General features: G+C 41.2%; 1 protein-coding gene across 7 annotated transcripts in view; it reads right to left on the reverse strand.

Annotated features, from left to right (window-relative positions):
• Positions 1-283: 283 nt before the first annotated feature.
• Positions 284-21449, reverse strand: part of phf21a.S (PHD finger protein 21A S homeolog) — a 106069-nt gene continuing 84903 nt past the window's right edge. For 2 of the 7 annotated variants that reach the window (XM_018260208.2, XM_041560950.1), the window contains exons 8-18: positions 19785-20069; positions 19325-19408; positions 17595-17690; positions 17443-17494; positions 16747-16826; positions 14663-14723; positions 9130-9293; positions 7285-7440; positions 3355-3430; positions 3129-3232; positions 284-1197 (exon numbers count right to left, since the gene is read on the reverse strand). In XM_018260208.2, the coding sequence (XP_018115697.1) occupies positions 952-1197; positions 3129-3232; positions 3355-3430; positions 7285-7440; positions 9130-9293; positions 14663-14723; positions 16747-16826; positions 17443-17494; positions 17595-17690; positions 19325-19408; positions 19785-20069 (1404 nt within the window). In that variant the 3' untranslated portion in view covers positions 284-951. Of the gene's footprint in view, positions 1198-3128; positions 3233-3354; positions 3431-7284; positions 7441-9129; positions 9294-9354; positions 9378-14662; positions 14724-16746; positions 16827-17442; positions 17495-17594; positions 17691-19324; positions 19409-19784; positions 20070-21449 lie in introns of all 7 variants that reach the window. The other 5 variants (XM_018260210.2, XM_018260212.2, XM_018260214.2 and 2 more) reach the window with 5 other exon arrangements.

Genomic DNA, 21449 nt, shown 5'->3' on the forward strand with positions numbered 1-21449 from the left:
TACACACACTTACACAAAAACACACACTTTTACACATATGCACTTACATAAACGCTTACACAAACACGCACACTCTTACACAAACACACACACTTACACAATCATGCGCTTACACAAACACGCACACTCTTACACAAACACACACGCACTTACACAAACATGCGCTTACACAAACACGCACACTCTTACACAAACACACACGCACTTACACAAACATGCGCTTACACAAACACGCACACTCTTACACAAACACACACGCACTTACACAAACATGCGCTCACACAAACATGCACACGCTTACACAAACACACTCTTACACACATGCACTTACACAAACACACGCACGCTCTTACACACACACACTAACACAAACACACACGCATGCTTACACAGCTTTCCCTTTCCCACACTCACTCCAGCGTTGGAGGACACTGAAAAAAAAAGAAAATCATTGAACCTGAAATACTGTCGGGAGACCTTGTCCAACCTCCCTTTCCCGAGACTGCTGGGTGCGGAAATATCTTTTCAGCATATTCATCTTTTCTTTTTGGTTGAATGTCTTGGAGTTTTGCTGATGGGACTGTTACTAGTCTTTGGACTCGGTATGTACGCCCCCCCCTCGCTACCTCCACACAAGGTTTGCAGAAGGGGGGCACTTGGTAAAGGAAAAGTAAAAATGAAGCCAAAGTGTGATTGTTGTGGAGGCTGCTGCAGGCACACACTGGTGTAAGATAGAGATTAAAGTTTGAGATTCGTTTCTATTTCTCACTTGGCATGGTGCTGGCAGAACATCCCAGCTCACCTGTGGAGCACACAGAATAAAAGGTTTATTGGCAAAACTCCAGTGCTTACGTCTTTGTCCCGGGGAGATTATGGTCCAGTCTCTCCCAGGAACCAATCAGACGCGGCTAGTCCTTTTCTCATGGCGCCTTTTTGCTTGCGAGTGGCGTGTTACTTAGGCTCCTCCCCCTGGTTGCAGTTCTGGGCACTACTAGGTGAGGACAAGGAGGCGGGGTCAGGGAGGGGGCTGTTGGCAGTAGCAGTGCAGTCCTGGCTGTGGTTAGAGGTCACCTCTGAATTAACGGGTTCGGTGAGGTCGATGTCCTGAATGAGCCGGATAAGATTTTTTACTTTTTCCAGTGAGCTGTGCATATCTTTCTGCCGGGATAGGATACTGCTCTTCATTTCCATGCATTTCTGAAACATAACAAACAGCCCAATCAGAACGCTCGCTGAGCAGCTAAACCAACAGGCACTCAAGTACAATAATAATAATAATATAATGATAGTCGCATATTTTTTACCCTAAAAAACGTGAATTAAAGGGGTTGTTCACCTTTCAGATAACTGTTAGTATGATGTAGAGAGGGATATTCTAAGACAATTGGCAATTGGTTTTCATTTTTTATTATTTGTGGTTTTTGAGTTAATTAGCTTTTTATTCAGCATCTCTCCAGTTTGCAATTTCAGCCATCTGGTTGCTAGGATCCAAATTCCCCTAGCAACCATGCACTGATTTGAATAAGAGGCTGGAATATGAATAGGAGAGAAATGAATAGAAAGATGAGTAATAAAGAGTAACATTAACAATACATTTGTAGCCTTACAGAGCATTTGTTCTTTAGATGGGGTCAGTGACCCCCCATTTGGAAGCTGCAAAGAGTCAGAAGAAAAAGGCAAATAACTATAAAACTATAAAAAATAAATAATGAAAACCCATTGAAAAGTTGCTTAGAATTGACCGTTCTATTACATAATAAAAGATACCTTAAAAGTGAACCAACCCTTTAACTAGATTATTGTATGAGAAATATGGCAGGAGGCGTCAGGTAGTCATAATCCACAGTTACTAGTAATGCTTTGGCCTTACACAGATATGACTCTGCAATAATGTATCTCCCCAAAAGGGCCGAGATGATGGGACTACAGGGGGCGCTGCAGTTGGGAGGCCATTGTAAAAGGTACGATTTGGGAGTTGCAATTAAGGTGTAATCAGATCCTGGGTGGGGCTTTGGTATGAAGATGACCATTAGGGATGCACCGAATCCAGGATTCTGTTTGGCATTCAGCCTTTTTCAGCAGGATTCAAATTCGGCCGAATCCTTCTGCCAGGCTGAACTGAATCCAAAGCCTAATTTGCATATGCAAATTAGGGGCAGGGAGGAAAATCATGACTTTTGTCACAAAACAAGGAAGTAAAAAATGTTTTCCCCTTCCCACCCTTAATTTGCATATGCAAATTAGGATTTGGTTCGGTTTCTGGCCGAATCTTTCGAGAAGGATTCGGGGGTTTGGCCAAATCCAAAATAGTGGATTCGGTGCATCCCTAATGACAATGCACACACAGGGCATTTTTTCTTTTTTGGGGCCCCATTCTAATTGCTGGCAGGGCCCAACATCCAGGGGCTGGTGGGACGAATAACCTGAGATGAGGGCCCTGCTGACTTGCAGACCAATGTTATAGATGGCAGCTGAAAAGCAATTTAGGCAACGTAATTAACCTTGCGTCTCTTCAAAACCTAGCAGACAGCATTACAGGTCATTGAGGACAATAATGTTGTTAAAGGATACGTAAAACTTTACAATAAGTGTATGGAAAATTGATGAGAGTGCTATTCTAAGCACTTTTGTCATTTACATTCATTATTTATTTGTTTTTTATTCCAAGATACCAAAGGATACATGTACTGTTAATATGAATGAATTATGTTACAACAGCGCCACCTGCTGGTCAGTTTCTGACCAGTCTGACCAGCAAGTAGTCAAGGGAGTTGTCAGGAGAGAGAAAGAGGCTGTTCTGATGTTCTTCTGCTTTACTAAGCAGAAGAACATCAGAGGATCCTCTTTCTTTCTCCTGACAACTCCCTTGACTACTGACAGAAACTGACCAGCAGATGGCACTGTTGAAACAAAATTCATTTATATTAACAGTACATGTATCCTTTGGTATCTTGGAATAAAAAACAAATAAATAATGAATGCAAATGACAAAAGAACCTAGAATAGCACCCTCATTCATTTTACATTCACTTATTTTAAAGGTTTACTTATCCTTTAATACAGTCACAATATTTACAAAAAAGATTCAGATCAGCAGATATGAACGCTGAATCACTCGAGTTACTCACTGCGATGGAACTGCTGAGCTGTTTCATTTTTTGCTCCAGCTGTTCTCGTTCCTGTTTCAGGTCTGTACTCCACTTGAGTAGTTTCTGCTTCTCCTCCTCTTTAGCTGAAAGGAAACAATTACAGTATAATATAACTTGCAGTTGGTCTTTATTTTTTTCTTTCAATGTTACTAGTAGACATTCCCATTCTCACATTTATTTTTGTTTCTGTTAAGAAGTCACATACCTGCTTTGTACGCGATGTACGAGTGGACAATAGCTAAGGTTCCAGGCCAAGGGATGGCGTCCTCTTTCTTCATCATCTGGAAAAACAATAACGACAATTTTACGCTCACATATAACAAATAAGCACACATCTTATTTATGTATTACACAGGATACTGTATGTGGATATCAGTGAGTATTGTTATAGAGGTATGGGATCACTTATCTTGGAAGCCAATATGGAAAAGGTCTGGATTTCAGTAAAAATCATCTCCCCCATTTAAAGGATAAATAAACCTTAAAAATAAGTGAATGTAAAATGGACGAAGGGACTATTCTAAGCACTTTTGTCATTCACATTCATTATTTATTTTCTTTTTATTCCAAGATATTAAGGGATACATGTACTGTTAATATGAATGGACTTTGTTACAACAGCGCCACCTGCTGGTCAGTTTCCCACCAGTCTGACCACCAAGTAGTCAAGGAAGTTGTCAGGAGAAATAAAAAAAACCTGTTGTGATGTTCTTCTGCTTAGAAAAGATTTAAAGGATCAGTAACATTAAAAAAAATTTTAAGAAAATTAGTTTGTACGGAATAAAAACCACCAACACATTAAATTTCAAAATCGCAATTAAGAAATAATTTACAGATACTCCGCTTGCGCTGCTCTTCAGAAAAGGCAATCGGGTGATCCATTGTGTGGCGCTCGATTTCTCCTGCCTGCCGTCCTTATAGGAGATAGCCAGGGAGTAGAAAGTGAGCGCCGCACAATGGATCACCCGATTGCCTTTTCTGAAGAGGAGCGCAAGCGGAGTTTCGGTAAGTTATTTCTAAATAAAGACTTTGTGATTTTAAAGTTTACTATGCGTTGGTGTTTTTTTTTCCGTAATATACTAATGAATTTTTTTTATAATAAATTTGATGTTACTGGTCCTTTAAGAAATGTTTCTATTTTTTTTTCCTAAGCAGAAGAACATTAGAGTAGGCTCTTTCTTTCTCCTGACAACTTCATTGACTACTTGGTGGTCAGAAAATGACCAGCAGGTGGCGCTGTTGTAACATAATTCATTGATGTTAACAGTACATGTATCCCTTAATATCTTGGAATTAAAAATAAATAAATAATGAATGTACATTGCAAATGTGCTTAGAATAGCACTCTCATCAATTTTACAGTGACTTATTTTTAAGGTTTTCTTAAACAAGTGTAGTGCTTTGACAGTCGACATGTTGGGCCACTTGAATCCATTCTCCGGGACTCTGGCAAAGAGAAGTAGCCTATCTGTTTCTGACTTCAACTGCACATGCCTGACTCAGCACAGGTGAAAGGACATCGAATGGCCAGATATGGCGTCTCTATTAACAGTTTTGCACCCCAGTTCTCAAATAGGTGCCCCAATTTCAGTTGGATAGAGATCAGACCATTGTATTCATCACTTTGTACCTAAACCTCTCCACCATTATACTAGTCTTGTGATTGGAATGATTGTCCGGCTGAAACATGTTGTTGGGAGCGGTCTATCATCAACAAGGACTGGGCATCTAGTTATATTAGGGATGCACCGAATCTACGATTCGGTTCGGGATTCGGATTCAGCCGAATCCTTCTGCCCGGCCGAACTGAATTCGAATCTGCATATGCAAATTTGGTACAGGGAGGGAAATCTCGTGACTTTTTGTCACAAGGAAGTAAAAAATGTTTTTCCACCCCTAATTTGCATATGCAAATTAGGATTCAGATTAGGTTCGGTATTCCAAAATAGTGGATTCAGTGCGTCCCTAAGTTATATAAATCAAATACTACAAAAGAACCTTTTTCTTGCTGCTAAAAAGTGAAGCTCGGACAAAAAGTTAATCTCTCCGAAGACCAAATACAAAACCGAGTAATAGTGAGTGGCACAAGAACAACTAGAATTGTCCTACAAAGGGTCAGTCACAGCCTTGATCTCAATCCAATTGAGAATCTGCAGTGTTATCTGAAAACGTAATTACCATCAGACAACTTGGAGCATGTGCAACTGGGAGACCTTAGTCTATAATAAAAATAATACTGAGAGGCATTCTATTGTCAGGAGAGAAAGAGCAGAACAACAAAACCACAAACTGCAGATTTTAAGGCTGAATAAGCATTGGGTTGCATACAGGGCTGCCATCAGGGGGCACAGAGGGTACATTTGTACCAGGCCCTGGCCTAAATGGGGGCCCGGCTGTGCTGCACTTTTCGAGTTAGCCGGGGCCCCCTTGACACCAACAAAGTCCCGATAACCTGAACGTAGCAAAAGCTGTGAAAAGACCCAAAGCACGAAGACCCAAAGCCATGGACGGACGGATCAGAAGTCACAAAAAGACTCGTAGCGCCAAAGACCCGAACAGAGCCAAAGCCGCGATAAGACCTGAAGTTCTGAAGTCGCGAACGGAGCCGAAGCAGCAAAAAGACCCAAAGCCACAAAAAAAACCTGATGTTGAAGTCCTGAAGGAGCGATAAGACCCAAAGCCACAAAAGGAGCCTAAGGTAAGTTCCATTGAACACCAATGTGTTTTTTTCTTATATTATTAAGAGCCGAAGACCTAAACGGAGCCGAAGCCGCAAAAAGATCTGAAATTCCAAAGCTGCGAAAAGACCCAAAGTTCCGAAGCTGCGAAAAGACCCAAAGCCACAAAAGGAGCCTATGGTAAGTTCCATTGAACACCAATGTGTTTTTTTTTTATTTTATTTTTTTAAAGAGCCGAAGACCCGAACTGAGCCAAAGCCACTAAAAGACCTGAATTGCTGAAGCTGCGGACGGAGCTGAAACCACAAAAAGACTCAAATCGCTGAACTGAGACAAGATGCGAAAAGACCTGAAGCTGAGGATAGAGCCGAAGCAGCGAAAAGACTCAAAGCTACAAAAAGATCCGAATTTCTGAAGCCGCGAAAAAACCCAAAACCACGAAAAGAGCCTAAGGTAAATTCCCCTGAACACCAATGTGTTTTGTTTTTTATTAAACCTCTGGCCACCCATGTATTAACTAGGGATGCACCGAATGCACTTGGATTCGGCCAAACCCCCGAATCCTTTGCGAAAGATTCAGCCGAATACCAAACCAAATCCGACCCCTAATTTGCATATGCAAATTAGGAGTGGGAAGGGGTAAACATTTTTTACTTCCTTGTTTTCTGGCAAAAAGTCACACAATTTCCCTCCCCGCCCCTAATTTGGATATGTAAATTCGGATTCGGATTCGGTTCGGCCGGGCAGAAGGATTCGGCCGAATCCAAATCCTGCTGAAAAGGCCAAATCCTGGCCGAATCCCGAACCGAATCCTGGATTCGGTGCATCCCTAGTTTTAACACTATATAGGCCCATGGCCACCAAAGTTTTTTTTTAATATTGTATGGTACCCCTGACCACCAATGTTTCCTTTTAACTTGTAAAGGGGGGGGGGCATGGCCACCAATGTTTTTCAAAAAAAACTTTTATGTGGAGATCTGGCACCAATTTTTTTTAGAATATATTTATAGGGGGGGCCCTGGTCACCAATGATTTTTTTTTTTAACTTGTTGGGGGGCCCTGACCACCAAGGTTTTTTTTTTTTTAAAAAAAAAAAACTTTTATAACGGACCCTGGCTCCAATTTTTGGTTGCATATAAAGAACTAGGGATGCACCGAATCCACTATTTTGGATACGGCCGAACCCCCGAATCATTTGTGAAAGATTCGGCCGAATACCGAACCGAACCTTAATTTGCATATGCAAATTAGGTTTCGGATTCGGTTCGGCAGAAGGATTCGGCCGAATCCTGCTGAAAAAGGCCGAATCCCGAACCGAATCCTGGATTCGGTGCATCCCTATAAAGAAAAAACCCAGGAAAAAGCAAGAGAGATTGGATGAGGTAAGAGATGGATGATTTCTTAGTCTGCCCTAGATTTCTCCTACTTTCCTGGCCTGTTTGTGGTTCTCACAGTACCTGGTCATGGCATTTGGGACATATCCACATGCCCTTGGGAATGGTTTTGAGAGGAGGCTCCAAACAGTCCAGGTGGTATACACGTGAACACGTGTCGCACATCAGTAACTGTCCGCTCTTTTTGCAGATGCTGCAAAAATCCTCATGGATGTCAGCCTGTAAAAAGCATGGTAGAAAGGAGAGATCAGTCGATTTCTTCCGCTCTTCCTTAGCCTTGCTAAACCATGACCACAATATATGGCCTAATATATTTCCGTTTAAATAGTGGAAGCCAATAAGGGTACTTTAATGAGGGGACTACTAAACAGAGGACACTACCAGTGTCTCTTCATCCAACAAACATTTAGCTTTTAATGACTGGCAGAAAGAAGAATCTCCTCTCTGACAAGCACCAATAGGCCTGATTTTATCTATGAGATTTAATTATAAGGATTCACAAAGGATTCTGGGAGTTAACGACTGATATCTGGAGGAACACAGGCTGTCCATTCCTGGTGCAGCATTAGAACATTCTTCTGTATCAGCCAGCCCATAATAGACTTGCAAGCACCAGCTCAGTTCTGTTTCTGCCCCCTTGTACAGGTATGGGACCTGTTATCCAAAATGCTTGGGAGCTGGGGGTTTCTGGATAAGGGATGTTTCCGTAATTTGGATCAGCATACCTTAAGTCTACCAGAAAAGCCTGTAAACATTAAATAAACCCAATAGGCTGGTTTTGCCTCCAATAAGGATTAATTACAGTATATCTTAGTTTGGATCAAGTACAAACTACTGTTTTATTATTACAGAGAAAAAGGAAATCATTTTGAAAATTTTAGACTATTTGATTATATGGGAGACAGCCTTTCCATGATTCAGAGCTTTCTGGATAACGGGTTTCCGGATAACGGATCCAATACCTGTACCATTGAAACTGCTTCTACTCTTACAATGTAAACAAATGAAACCTATTTAAGGATATGCTAAGAATAAACCCAGTGAAACAAATACCGACACTCGGGTAAGACTGGGTAAAATCTATATGATCGACTAAAAGTGGAGACACTGACAAATGGTAGATGGGAAAATCGCTGGCCTAGTTGAGCTGAAAACTAGATAAGAAACCATGAAATAAAACATAAAAACTCCAAGAAGTAAAGCAATAGAAGGGCAGCTGGTTAAAGTGGCAGTTGAAATGTGGCATTTAGCTCCTATGCACAATGCAGGTTATTCACCCCAAACAGCAATGTTCCGTGGCTCTTTGGACAGAAGGAAAAATAATTTCTCAAAATCCCAGCAAAAATAATCCTCAATATAAACCAGCAGCATGAGATCTCGTGCCAGAAACAAGAGAACTGCTCCTTCTAGGCCAACGCTCCCCTCGAGGGATCCTCAAGGCAGGTCATCTAATTAGATGTAGAACAATGGACATACGCAACACAAACTGTAGAATAGAGAATATATACAGAATAGGGATGCAGCGAATCCAGGATTCGGTTAGGGATCCGGCCTGGACGAACTGAATACGCATTTGCATATGTAAATTAGTAGCAAGAAGGGATTCGGCACGTCCCTAGTGCATACGCTGTACAGAAATCTGGGAAAATATTGTGCACTGTACACATGTTCATGGGCACTTCATGGGTAAGTAGACAATGAGGCTGGTGCAACTCTAGGCCAACACATAAGATGATAGCAGGCCTGAGTTAGTAGGTTTGCAATTAGACTTACTGGAATCATTTTACCTTTACTTCCCCTTCAATGCTGGAAAGGGCAAGTGAGAGAGGGGAGCTCATTCACTAGTATGGCAAGCAAGCCCCCCACATTATCAGTGCTCCATCATTCAAGGCACCTTCAGTTACTTACGTCTGTGGAAAAAGGACTGGGCAGGGACACAGGCAGGACACTTGCAGATAAATTACATGTGATCTGTGTCTTTTCGCTTTCAGGGGAGTCGGGATGACTGGATGGAGGGGAGGTAGGTGGCAAGGCGCCCAAACCCAGCACCGTGTTGTATTTAGGAGGACGACCTACAGGTTAATAAACACAAATAAAAACAACAAAAAAAAAAGATTGGGGGGATTTACATACCTTAGGCCAGTGATCCTCATTGGCTAGCATGGAAAAGGAAATGGTGCAGTAGATGAAGAGAATTATAATACTCAATTACAAAGACAAAAGAAGGTCAGACTTATAGACATGCGAGCAAAGTAAAAATATAGAAAGCAGTTAGAACTTGTTAGTAGGGTTGCCACCTTTCCTACATTCGGAATCCGGGCAGGGGGCGGTGCCTGTGATGTCAGAGGCAGGGCCAGTGACGTGAAGGGGCGGGCTTGTGATGTAAATGGGCGGGCTTGTGATGTAAAGGGTTGGGCCTGTGATGTAAAGGGGCGGGTTGTGATGTAAAGGGGCGGTCTTGTGATGTAAAGGGGCGGACCTGTGGTGTAAAGGGGCAGGGCTGTGACATAAAGGGGCTATGATGTAAATGTAAAGGGGGCGGGCCTGTAACTTAAAGGGCGAACCTGTAATGCATAGGGTTGTCACCTGGCCAGTGTTTTACCGGCTTGACCGGTAAAAATTATGCTTGACCCCAATGTTATTAATAGGGAAAGAATCTAAATATACAGGAAGGCCGGTGTTTTTTTTTTTTCAAAAAAGGTGGCAACCCTAGTGACGCAAAGGGGCAGGCCTGTGACATTGACAGCCCGTGATTAGCCACATCGTCCGAGAAGCAGGTAACAGGCTTGCTCGCTTTTCAGACTTCTGAAAACCGGGCAGGTATTTTCAAACCGGACAGCAGGTGTAAAAACCTGACTCGGACAGGTGGCAACCCTAGTTGTTAGTCTGCATCCAAAAAACCCACCATGTGTGACTAATGACAGGGGGTGGAATAACTTACAATTCTATTATGTTGGAACATAGTTTAGTGTGTCCTGTGTCCTAACACAACATCTGATCATCCAGTATATGAGGTACAATGCAGCTTTGCAGATTTCTTTAATTAAACCTGCTTCATACGTTCTATGCCCCTATCCCCAATGGAGGTGTGTACTAAGAGAGCCTGCATTCTGATTGGGGGACGTCATAGTATTTCTTCAAGAAAACCCTGCCATGTTGGGGGGCACATGCATTATGAGCAGGTGCCCCAAGCAGGTGCCCCCCCAACAAGGCAGGGTTCTCTTGAAGAAATACTATGGCGTCCCCCAATCAGAATGCAGGCTCTCTTAGTACACACCTCCATTGGGGGAAACAATTTTGATGTGCTCTTTAAAGAATGAGACTTAGAAGTAGAGAACAAAACAAAATAAGGAAATGGGGTGGGCAGAAGTGTGTGTGTAAAAAGAAAGTGTCTATCCCTTTGTGCTTCACAAATGCCCACTGTCCCATAAGCCTTATAATAATAATAATATCATATAATATTATTAAAAAAAGAAAGGCCTCTAAATAAATGCAAGATATCTTGTTCATGTCTTAAATAGAACCTTTCCCAATATGAAAGAGTACATTGTCACATTCACACGACTATTGACCTATAACACAATCGATGAACTTGAGGGTTTGTTTCTTTAAATTGGGTTGATTTTTCTGTAGAGAAAAAGAAACAGCCATAATGTGATCTACAGTCCTGTTTGGGACTAGATATAAAAAAGAGGAGTCAGCTGAGATCCCTTTGGACCTGCAATGGCTGATGGTAAACTCCCTGTGTCATGTGACAAGTTTTAAATGCAGTTTTGGGTAAACTGAATATGTTTTATATGCCCTAAAGAACCTATTGGCAAACAGCAATGCTTAGCTGGTTCTACTACAATAAGGGGCAGATTTATTAAGGGTCGAATTGAAAATTTTAAATTTTGTTTATGGTCAAAACTCTTAAATTCGAATTGTGAATTATCCAAACTCGATTTGAGTTTTAATTCGAATTCTGAGATTTATCATACTCGAAATTTGACTATTCGCCACCTAAAACCTGCTGAGATCATGTATAAGTCAATAGTAGAGGTCATTTGGACATTTGAACATGTTCTCGACATTCGAGTTTAGTCGAATTCGATTCGAGTTTTCGAGTCTGTTTTAGTTTTAGATATTCGATTTTTTTTTTTATACATAAACCCCCCCCCAGTAAAATTTCGAGTATATTTGAAATTAATAGAGTTTAAAAAAACTCACATGAATTCGAAATTTGACCTTTAATAAATGTGCCTCCAAGAGTTGCTGTGAGTTTTCAGCCCGGTCCAGTTCAGATCAGAACATTTATATGGCATTTACATCTCTCCTGCTAGGCCAGCGCTGGGAGTGAGGAAAGCTGTTCAGCTGAGTAGAGATGATTACCATGGGATCTATCTTGAATTTTATACGGGGGTCAGGAGTGGAGGACTTAGCAGATCATTAAAGTCACATCCATGGGGATTCAACTAACCACAAAACCTGAATCATGAGCCGGCGCTTTGCAGCATCATTGTTGAGGCACCAGTTAAGTCCAAAACTAGGGGATATAAAGTATTTAATGATTAGGAAGTGTCTCTTAGAAAACAGTTATGGGGTTATTTATTCTAAAGACTGGACAAAAATTTAGTTTTTTTTACTATAAAATCCAAATTTTTGGTGGGGAAAAAAAACCCTCCAATTTTTCAAAATTTATTATACCCTCATGCTGCAAAAAGTCCGAAACCAAAAATCCGCTATCTCAGACCTGCCGAGGTTGTATAGAAGTCAATGGGAGAGGTCCCTATTCTATTTGGAAGTTTCTGTGGTCTGCGCTAGAATTGGGCTTCTCAGGCAAATATCAAAATAAGTTTGCGTTAATAGTGCTGCTCCAGCAGAATTCTGCACTGAAATCCATTTTTCAAACGAGCAAACAGATATTTTTATATTCAATTTTGAAATCTGACATGGGGCTAGACATATTGTCAGTTTCCCAGCTGCCCCCAGTCATGTGACTTGTGTGCTCTGATAAACTTCAGTCACTCTTTACTGCTGTACTGCAAGTTGGAGTGATATCACCCCCCCCCCCAGCAGCCTAACAACAGAACAATGGGAAGGTAACCAGATAACAGCTCCCTAACACAAGATAACAGCTGCCTGGAATATCTAAGAACAACACTCAATAGTAAAATCCAGGTCCCACTGAGATTCATTCAGTTACATTAAGTAGGATAAATAACAGACTGCCAGAAAGTAGTTCCATCCTAAAGTGCAGGCACAAGTCACATGACTGGGGGCAGCTGGGAAGCTGACAATATGTCTAGCCCATGTCAGATTTCAAAATTGAATATAAAAAAAATCTGTTTGCTCTTTTGATAATTGGATTTCAGTGCAGAATTCTGCTGGAGCAGCACTATTACCTCATGCGTTTTGCAAAAAAACATATTTTCCCATGACAGGATCCCTTTAATAAGGATCAGATACACCTGCTGTAAGGTTGTGACTTTCCCTGAACTTTCACTCAAGGTAGAAATATTCCATATACTGACAAGCTATAGTTAGTATAGATATGGGTATATATAGTTTATGTGAGTGTATGGAGGGGTGGGTGTATGGATGCTGGGTTTTCATTTGGAGGGGTTAAACTTGATGGTGTTTGTCTTTTTTCAACCCCATTTAACTATGTAAGCTATAAAACATTATAGTAAACACAGATCCACGTATTTGTTATATTTAAAGGGTATAAATACCTCCTTTTTCAGATCGGCTCATTCAGTTGGGCTTATATAAAACAGGTACAGAAATATTAATATTATTTTTTTTTACAAGTCACATGATTTCACAGGCTGGAAGGAATCCATGACTCCTTCACAGGGACCATTTCTCAACACCACCTTTAGGCAGAGTTATTCCACTTTCCTTCCCTTACTCTGTTCCAGATTTCTAGCACTTGAAGTACCTCTGCTTTCCATGGCTATCAGTGCAGAGGTTCTCTGGAAAGCAGATAGACTTCAAGTCACTTGAACATGGAAGAAAGTGCGGATTGAATGACTCTGTGAGCCTAAGGGGGCTGGGAAATCATCCCTTCCCAGGCTATCATGGTTTCCTCTCAATCTGAAAAATCATTTATTTGTAAAAAAAAAAAATATATATATATATATATATATAAACTATATATTTTTTTGCAGTTCAGTGTTTATGCACCTTTTCTAAATAACCCCAAGTGAATCAGCTCATGTCAAAAAGGTGTGTGTGTTTCTCTTAAAGGGGTTATTCACCTTCCAAACACTATATTCAGTTCAGTGGTTTTCAGATTGTTCCCCAGAAAATACTTTTTTTAATTACTTTCCATTGTTTATTTTTTACTGTTTTCCCAAAATCTAAGTTTAAAGTTGAATGTTCCGGTGTCTAGTGTTTGAGTCTGGCAGCTCAGTAATTCAGGTGCAGATTCTGAACGGTTACAATTTTGCAACATTTAGTTGATACATTTCTCAGCAGAATTATCAACTATTGTATCAATTCTAAGGGTCTGGCCACACGGGCAGTGACAAATCTCCTCTTGTTCGCGGCGACTAATCTCCCCGATCTGCCTTCCGCCGGATAAAATGTAAATCGCCGGGGGGCAGGCATACAGAGAGCTTTGTTTTCCGAAGTCGCCCGTAATTAGATCACGAGGAAACTTCGGAAAACTAATTGCTCCGTGTGCCTGCCCCCAGGCGATTTACATTTTAGCCGGCGGAAGGCAGATTGGGGAGATTCGTTTTCCGAAGTCGTCTGTAATTGCCTCACGAGGAAACTGGGTGACTTCAGAAAACGAAGCGCTCCGTGTGCCTGCCTCCAGCCGATTAACATTTTAGCCGGCGGAAGTCAGATTGGGGAGATTAGTCACTGCGAAGAATAGGAGATTTGTCGCCTGACCCTAACAGCTGCCTGTAATGAAACCCAGAGATTCTGTTTAGCAGGGACAAAGATAAGAAATGTATCAACTAAATGTAAACCGTTTACAGGGTCGGCGACCCCCTCCCACAGCTGCTTTAGAAGGTGAAAAATGATACTTTCCACTAAAACGGTGACACATAGAAAATAGAAAGTAATTGGAAAAAGTCGTTATTTATGGTGTTCTATCCGAAAACAATTAGTTGTTTGAAGGTGGACAATTCCTTTAAGGTTCAGAGTTACCAGAATAAATGTTTAGGCCTAATTATTACCCCGGAACTGCAGCTTTTAACTTGTGGGATGAATACAAATGTGTTTTGTTTTTGTGTGTTCGGTGGATATAAATACATAATGCACTATACACTGCATCTCCTGGCAGTCGAATAAAGATATGAAGTAGCACATGTTATAGTAGTGTGATAGCAAGCATATATATTCAGGTCGGAGTGAAATCCCCCCACAATGCTAAGCCTGTGCAGAAGGATGAAACAGCACAGAGACAAATAAGGAAAGGGGGGTCCAATCGTTATTGAAGGGGTACCTCTCTTCCGCGTCCCAGGGTGCATTGTGCTGTTCAGGTATGTCACGGCACTTTTCTTGCGCTGCAAACAAAGTAACACATTGAAAATCTTGCTCAAAAACGCTGCAGACTTCTTTATCCCAACTTCAAATTTTGCATTCAAAGGGATAGTTATCTTCTACCCAAGCATTGTTTTTGCACAGTGTCTGTCTTGCTTTTAATATTCTCTTCACTCCTGGCTCTGGCTACTGAAACAAAGCTAAAAGTCAGCTAAATAAACAACCTGGAGGGAAACGGACTACTGCTAAGTTGTTTCAAGAGTCAGAGCCAGAATACACCTTTCAGAGTCAACTATATTTATAAATAACGGTAAAATCATGCAGTATGTGCAATTACGGTGTATTGAAAAGTTGCTTAGAATAATTATGTCACCTGAAAGTAGCATACTTAAAGGATAAGTAAACCTTAAAAATAAGTGAATGTGAAATTGATGAGGGCACTTTTGCAATGTTCAATATCACCCTCATCAATTTTACATTCACTTATTTTTAAGGTTTACTTATCCTTTAATATATCCATATATAAATACTGTAATGGAACCAGATTAATAAAATGGGCACTCATGGGCCATATTCCCTATCATTCTGTGCTCTGTAACAGTTCTTGGTAGGAATTACAGCTTTTTTTCCCGTAACAGATCTCTTTGATCTTAGAAATACTCTCAGGTCTTATATCTTATATTTTGTAGTCTAATTTTTCTAGATAAAAGTTGCAGTGATCAAACACCTTATGCGATAGCTGCTTTACAGATTACCATTCCCCAAATCTTAAAGGGGAAGATTACCTTCCTACATTTTATTTATTAATTTATTTTGCTAGGCTTCCTATTCTGCTTTTCTCCAGCCTGCAAGAAAAAAATGCATTTTCTTGCCAAAACTCAATCACAAGTGCAGGCAGATCCCATACATGATTGTTACTACATAAAAAATAGGATTTGGGCAGGACTGATGGTTTCCTCCTTCAGCAGAGAAAACATATGATGTATCATTAGCCTAAACAAGACAGCCAGCTGCCCAAATTAACCATGGGCCCTATGGTCCTCTTCTAGCTGGATTTCAAACCTGCAAGACTGGTATCTAAATGAGTCAGCAACACGCCTGAAGAGCCAGAGTCAGCAGCTTTTATCCACCTTAAAGGAGAAGGAAAGCTACCGAGGCAGTTTACTGCCAATAGATTAACCAAAATAATGCAAGCTAGAATGCTTTATTTATTCTCTAGAATGCTTTATCATACATGAGTAAACAGCCCTTGTTTGTTAAGGAGAACAGCTGCCATATTAGCTGGTGTGACATCACTTCCTGCTTGAGTCTCTCCCTGCTCAGTCATAGCTCAGAATTACAGCAGGGAGGGAGGAGGAGAGGAGCAAACTGAGCATGCTCAAGCCCAAGCCTTGGAAATTTAAGCTGAAAGAAGTTAGTCTGATATAGACGTCCATGTGTACACAACAGATGGAAAGAAATGCAGTGTTTCTTTTGACAGAGGACTTGGAGCAGCATTACTTTGAGGGTTTACTGGTGTATTTATATAGACCTTTCTGATAAAGCTTAAGCTTTAAGCTTAAGCTAGGCGATGTCGCCAAACGAGCCGATCTCTCCCTGATATGCCCACCTTGAGGTGGGCAATATCGGGCTAATCCGATATGGGCCCTAAGGCCCCAACAATCCGATCCTAACGAATAGTAATGGGCGGTCGGATCGCAGGACCGCATCAACGAATAGATGCGGCCGCAATCCGACGGGATTTTTCGTCCCATCCGAAAGTCAGCCAGATCTCGATCGGTGAAGCCCGTGGGGGGCCCCATACACGGGCCAATAAGCTGCCGACACGGTCTGTCGGCAGCTTTTATCGGCCTGTGTATGGCCACCTTTACTTAGTTTTATCTTTTTACTCTCCTTTAATGGTGTAAAATTGTAGTAATTCAAGATACGGAAAATCCATTAGTTCAAATATTAGCCAAACACCCAACATTATATATACACGGATGATAAAAACTCCATTAATTAGCAACAGAGGAATTCAGGTGGTATGTTCAAAGCTTTGCGTACCTCTGGTTCGAACACTGCCCCGCTGTACACCGGATTTGCCGTTGTTCTTCTTTTCCGCTCTTGTCTTTTACTTTGAATTTCTGACAAATCAGGCAAAGGGAGGAAAAAAAAAATACACCGTTACTAATAACGTACAGAAGCATCACTGGGAGCCACAGCAAGTTTTTTTAGAGCACCCCTAAACCTTAGGGACAAGATATTTTTCATAAACACACAGTGAAACTAGCAGTCACAGGGTCTGATTCCTCTATGGTTATTCCCCTGCATGCAATATTCATTTTGGTTTTCTAGAGATCCATGTGTTAGTGTAACACCGACGGGATCCTTTCACTAGTTTAACTCAGTGGCAGCTAAACAGAATAAGGCTACAGTTGAACGTTTCATGGCTCTGTGTTTACCAAGTTGTCAGGGAGAACGATTGCCCAGTCATAATGCAAAGAGAATTGCTTAGCATGATCCGGGTTGCCATGGTAACGCCGAGTGGCATTTATGTTGCTTTTAGCAAAAAAACATTTTGTGCAGGAACTATTTGTTAAAATGCACCTCCTTTGTCTGCAACACTAAAATAGATGTGTATATGCCTGTATAACATGTATACATTTTGTATACTCACAATAGAAGAAATATAAAAAGTAAAAGAAACAGAAATTGTAGCCTATGGTAACAGATAGCTAAAAAGAAAAAGTGTAAGCTCACCTTCCAAATGGTCATGCGTTACAAGTCCTAGTGACACCATGAAGGCAAGTTTCTTTGGGGGAAAACAGAAAGAAAGAGAGTGAGAATTAATTGTATTCGTACAAAATGAAGCAATAAACCTGGGGTGCATTTTTTTTTTTTTTCAAAGGTACCTGTGGATTTTCCTCTCGTTTTGGCTTGGGGGCGGGTGGCACCGGCGTTCTGATTTCGGTTGGCTTTTCTGTTGTTTCCACCTGAGCTTTGACTGTCTAGGGAATACAAAGACATCAAACATTACATTGTGCCTCTGAGAACTAGTCATGGTTGCTGCATGAGACCAATCTTTGTTCTGCACATTAATGGTTACATATATACAGTTAAAGGAGAACTAAACCCTAAAAATGAATATGGCTAAAACTGCTATTTTTTATATACTGAACTTATTGCACCAGCCTAAAGTTTCAGCTTGTCAATAGCAGCAATGATCCAGGACTTCAGACTTGTCACAGGGGGTCACCATCTTGGAAAGTGTCTGTGACACTCACATGCTCAGTGGGCTCTGAGCGGCTGTTGAGAAGCTAAGCTTAGGGGTCATCACTAATTATCCAGCAGAAAATAAGGTTTGTCTGTAATATAAGCTGATGCTACAGGGCTGATTATTAAATTCTGATGCTAATTGCACTGGTTTCTGTGCTGCCATGTAGTAATTATCTGTATTAATTACTAATCAGCCTTATATTGTGACATTTCTATTCTATGTGTACTGTATATTGTGTGTGGATCCCTAAGCTCAGTAAGTGACAGCAGCACAGAGCATGTGCAGTGAATCAGCAGAAAAGAAGATGGGGAGCTACTGGGGCATCTTTGGAGACACAAGTCTTTACTGCTAAAGGGCTGTGGTTGCCTTGGGCTGGTACAGAAGCACAAAACATTACGTACAACATTTCTACCTACTTCTTTAGTTTAACTTTCCTTATCCTTTAAAATACAGAGGGCAGTTAAAGGAGAATTCAACCGTTTACCAAAAAAACTCCTACTCCCACCCAACGTAGACCCCCCTCCCCCCAGCCTAGCTGCCCTCCCGGGGAAATGCCCCTAACTTTATACTTACCCCTTGGTGCAGATTCTGGCATCGGAGTTCAGCCCAACCATCTTCCAGGTCTTCCCATACACGGGAGTGTGTAGAGTCAACCGACTAGCACCCCAATCGATTTTTGGCCGAAAGTCGGCCAGATCTCGATCAGGCAGGTTAAAAAATCCCGTCGGATCGCAGCCGAATCTATGCGTGTATGTGGTCCTGCGGTCCATTAGGCCCCACGATTATATCGGCCACTTCAATGATGGCATATCAAGGAGAGATCCACTCATTTGACCAAAAGAGAGGATCTCTACTTCTATGGCCACCTTAAGCTAAGTGGGAGACCGACCAAGCGGCGCTTGGGCAGTTGGAGCAATTTACCGGTTTGCGGCAACTGCGATTTTGCTGAAATAGACGGAAATTGCTGAAGAGCCGGAAGAAGACACGACCCGGAAGATGGCTACAGAGAACTCCAATGCCTGAATCTGCACCGAGGGGTAAGTATAAAGTTTGGGGCATTTCTCCCGGGAGGGGGGGGGGAGGAGGGAGGGGGGGGTCTACATGGTTATTACCAGGTATAATAAGCGTTCAGCCCATGGGTCAGCTGAGTTTGTAAAGACATTGCAGTTGTCTTAATCACAAAGCAAAGTTCTGCGTTTACTATGTCTATCTTGATGTAGTTGCGGAGCTAAATGTAAGAAATGGGCCAATTCTATGGGGAACCTTGCAGTTAGAGTCCTGCGCGGGTCCATTTTTTGGAACCCGTACCCGACCCATACCTGCAACCTGCAATCTGCAACCTGGAACCGCAACCCGCATTCTTACCCGCTTGGATCCGCAAACCGACTCGCAAGTACCTAATCCGCAACCCGGACCCGCGAACCGCTGACCATCAAGAATCAGGAAATGCTGTCATTGTAAATCGGAAGTGATGTCATCAGAAGTAGGCGTAATCAGAAAACAGGGAGTAAAACAGGAGGTGCTGACATTGTAAACCGGAAGTCACATTATCGGAAGTAGGCGTGAGCATAAAAAAGGAGTAAAAATCGGTATTGAGAAGACCCACGGCCCAACCCGCAGAACTGCCGACCTGCGTCTATACCCGCACCCGGAACTTCTACCCGCAGGGTACTCGACCCGCTGCAGGACTCTACTCTCAGTTGAGGCCCACAAAATGCAAGGTACAACCCCCACCTTTATGTATGTACCCTAATGTGTTTTAAAATGAGTTTGTCCCTAAACTTCTAAGTTATACAAAGTGCTCACACCAGAGATGAATCTTTACCTGCTTTTCCACATTTGGTTTGGGAAGCTGCACAGTCTGGGGGGCAGCAAGCCGTGTTCCTGGTGCTGCTATCACAATGCTAGTAAGCTGTGCCGTTGGAAAGGCTTTGGAGATGGCCGCAGGCTGTCCATTAACTATGCGCACGGGATGGATAGAGTTCTGTGTTGTGGGGGTTAATTTTGTGGTTAACATAACTGGCCTCTGAATGAGTTGAGGAGCTGCCAACATGGGGGGCGGTGCAGGGGCTATGGGAATGTTATTTTGTGCTGCTGGCTTTGGCCGCACCTGTAAAGTAAATTAGACGTAAGATATCAAATATTAGAGAATTTTAAGCATTCTGTTAGTATTTCTGCTATACAGCGCATGCACATTAACATATAATCATGTCCAATCTCATCAGAACATGACACAAATGAAAAGGATAATTCCATGAACTTTAAAAAAAAAAAACAGAAGCCCTGTTGTCTCCCTTTGCTTTTAACGAATAATACCGGAGAAGCAGATCCTTGGCCATATAAGTAGTATATAATGTATGTATAAATAGTATATCATGTAGTATTAGCAGCTCATAGAATTGCGGCATTTGTATTCCACACAGGAAGCCAAATCCATTATGAAAAAAAGGGTAAAATCACCCCTTAATTTTCTGCTATGAAAATTATGTATATACGGGTAGGGGACCTATTATCAGAATGCTCGGGACCTGGGGTTTTCTGGATAACGGATCTTCCCATAATTTTTAAAGGGGTTGTCCGCCTTTGAGTAACTTTTAGTATGATGTAGAGATTGATATTCCAAGACAATTTGCAATTGGATTTCAATTTTAATTATTTAAGGCTGTTGAGTTTTTTAGCTTTTTATTCAGCAACTCTTCAATTTGCATTATAAACAATTTGGTAGCTAGGGTCCAAATTACCCTAGCAACCATGCATTGATTTGAATAAGAGACTGGAATCTGATTAGGAGAGCACCTTTCTAGAAAGATAAGAAATAAAAAGTTGCAATAACAATAAATTTGTAGCTTTACAGAGCATTTGCTTTTTTTAGATGGGGTCAGCGGCGCCCATTTGAATGCTGGAAAGAGTCAGAAGAAAAAGGCAAATAATTATAAAACTATAAAAAAAAAAAAAAAATATTGAAAACCAACGGAAAAGTTGCTTAGAATTGGCCATTCTATTACATAGTAAAAGTTTACTTAAAAGTGAACCACCCCTTTAAGTCTACACGAAAATCATGTTAACATTAAATAAACCCAATAGGCTGGTTCTGCTTGCAATAAGGATTAATTATACAGGTATGTGATCCATTGTCCGGAAACCCATTATCCAGAAAGCCCCAAATTACGGAATGTCTCCCATAGACTCCATTTTATCCAAATAATCCAAATGTTTTAAAATGATTTCCCTTTTCTGTATAATAATAAAACAGTCTCTTGTACTTAATCCCAACTAAGATATCATTAATCCTTATTGGAAGCAAAACCAGCCTATTGCGTTTATTTAATGTTTACATGATTTTCTAGTAGACTTAAAGGGATACTGTCATGGGAAAAAAAATTTTTTTCAAAATGAATCAGTTAATAGTGCTGCTCCAGCAGAATTCTGCACTGAAATCCATTTCTCAAAAGAGCAAACAGATTTTTTTATATTCAATTTTGAAATCTGA

The sequence above is a fragment of the Xenopus laevis genome, chromosome 4S, assembly GCF_017654675.1.
Source record: "Xenopus laevis strain J_2021 chromosome 4S, Xenopus_laevis_v10.1, whole genome shotgun sequence".
In the NCBI taxonomy this organism is placed as follows: Eukaryota; Metazoa; Chordata; class Amphibia; order Anura; family Pipidae; genus Xenopus; species Xenopus laevis.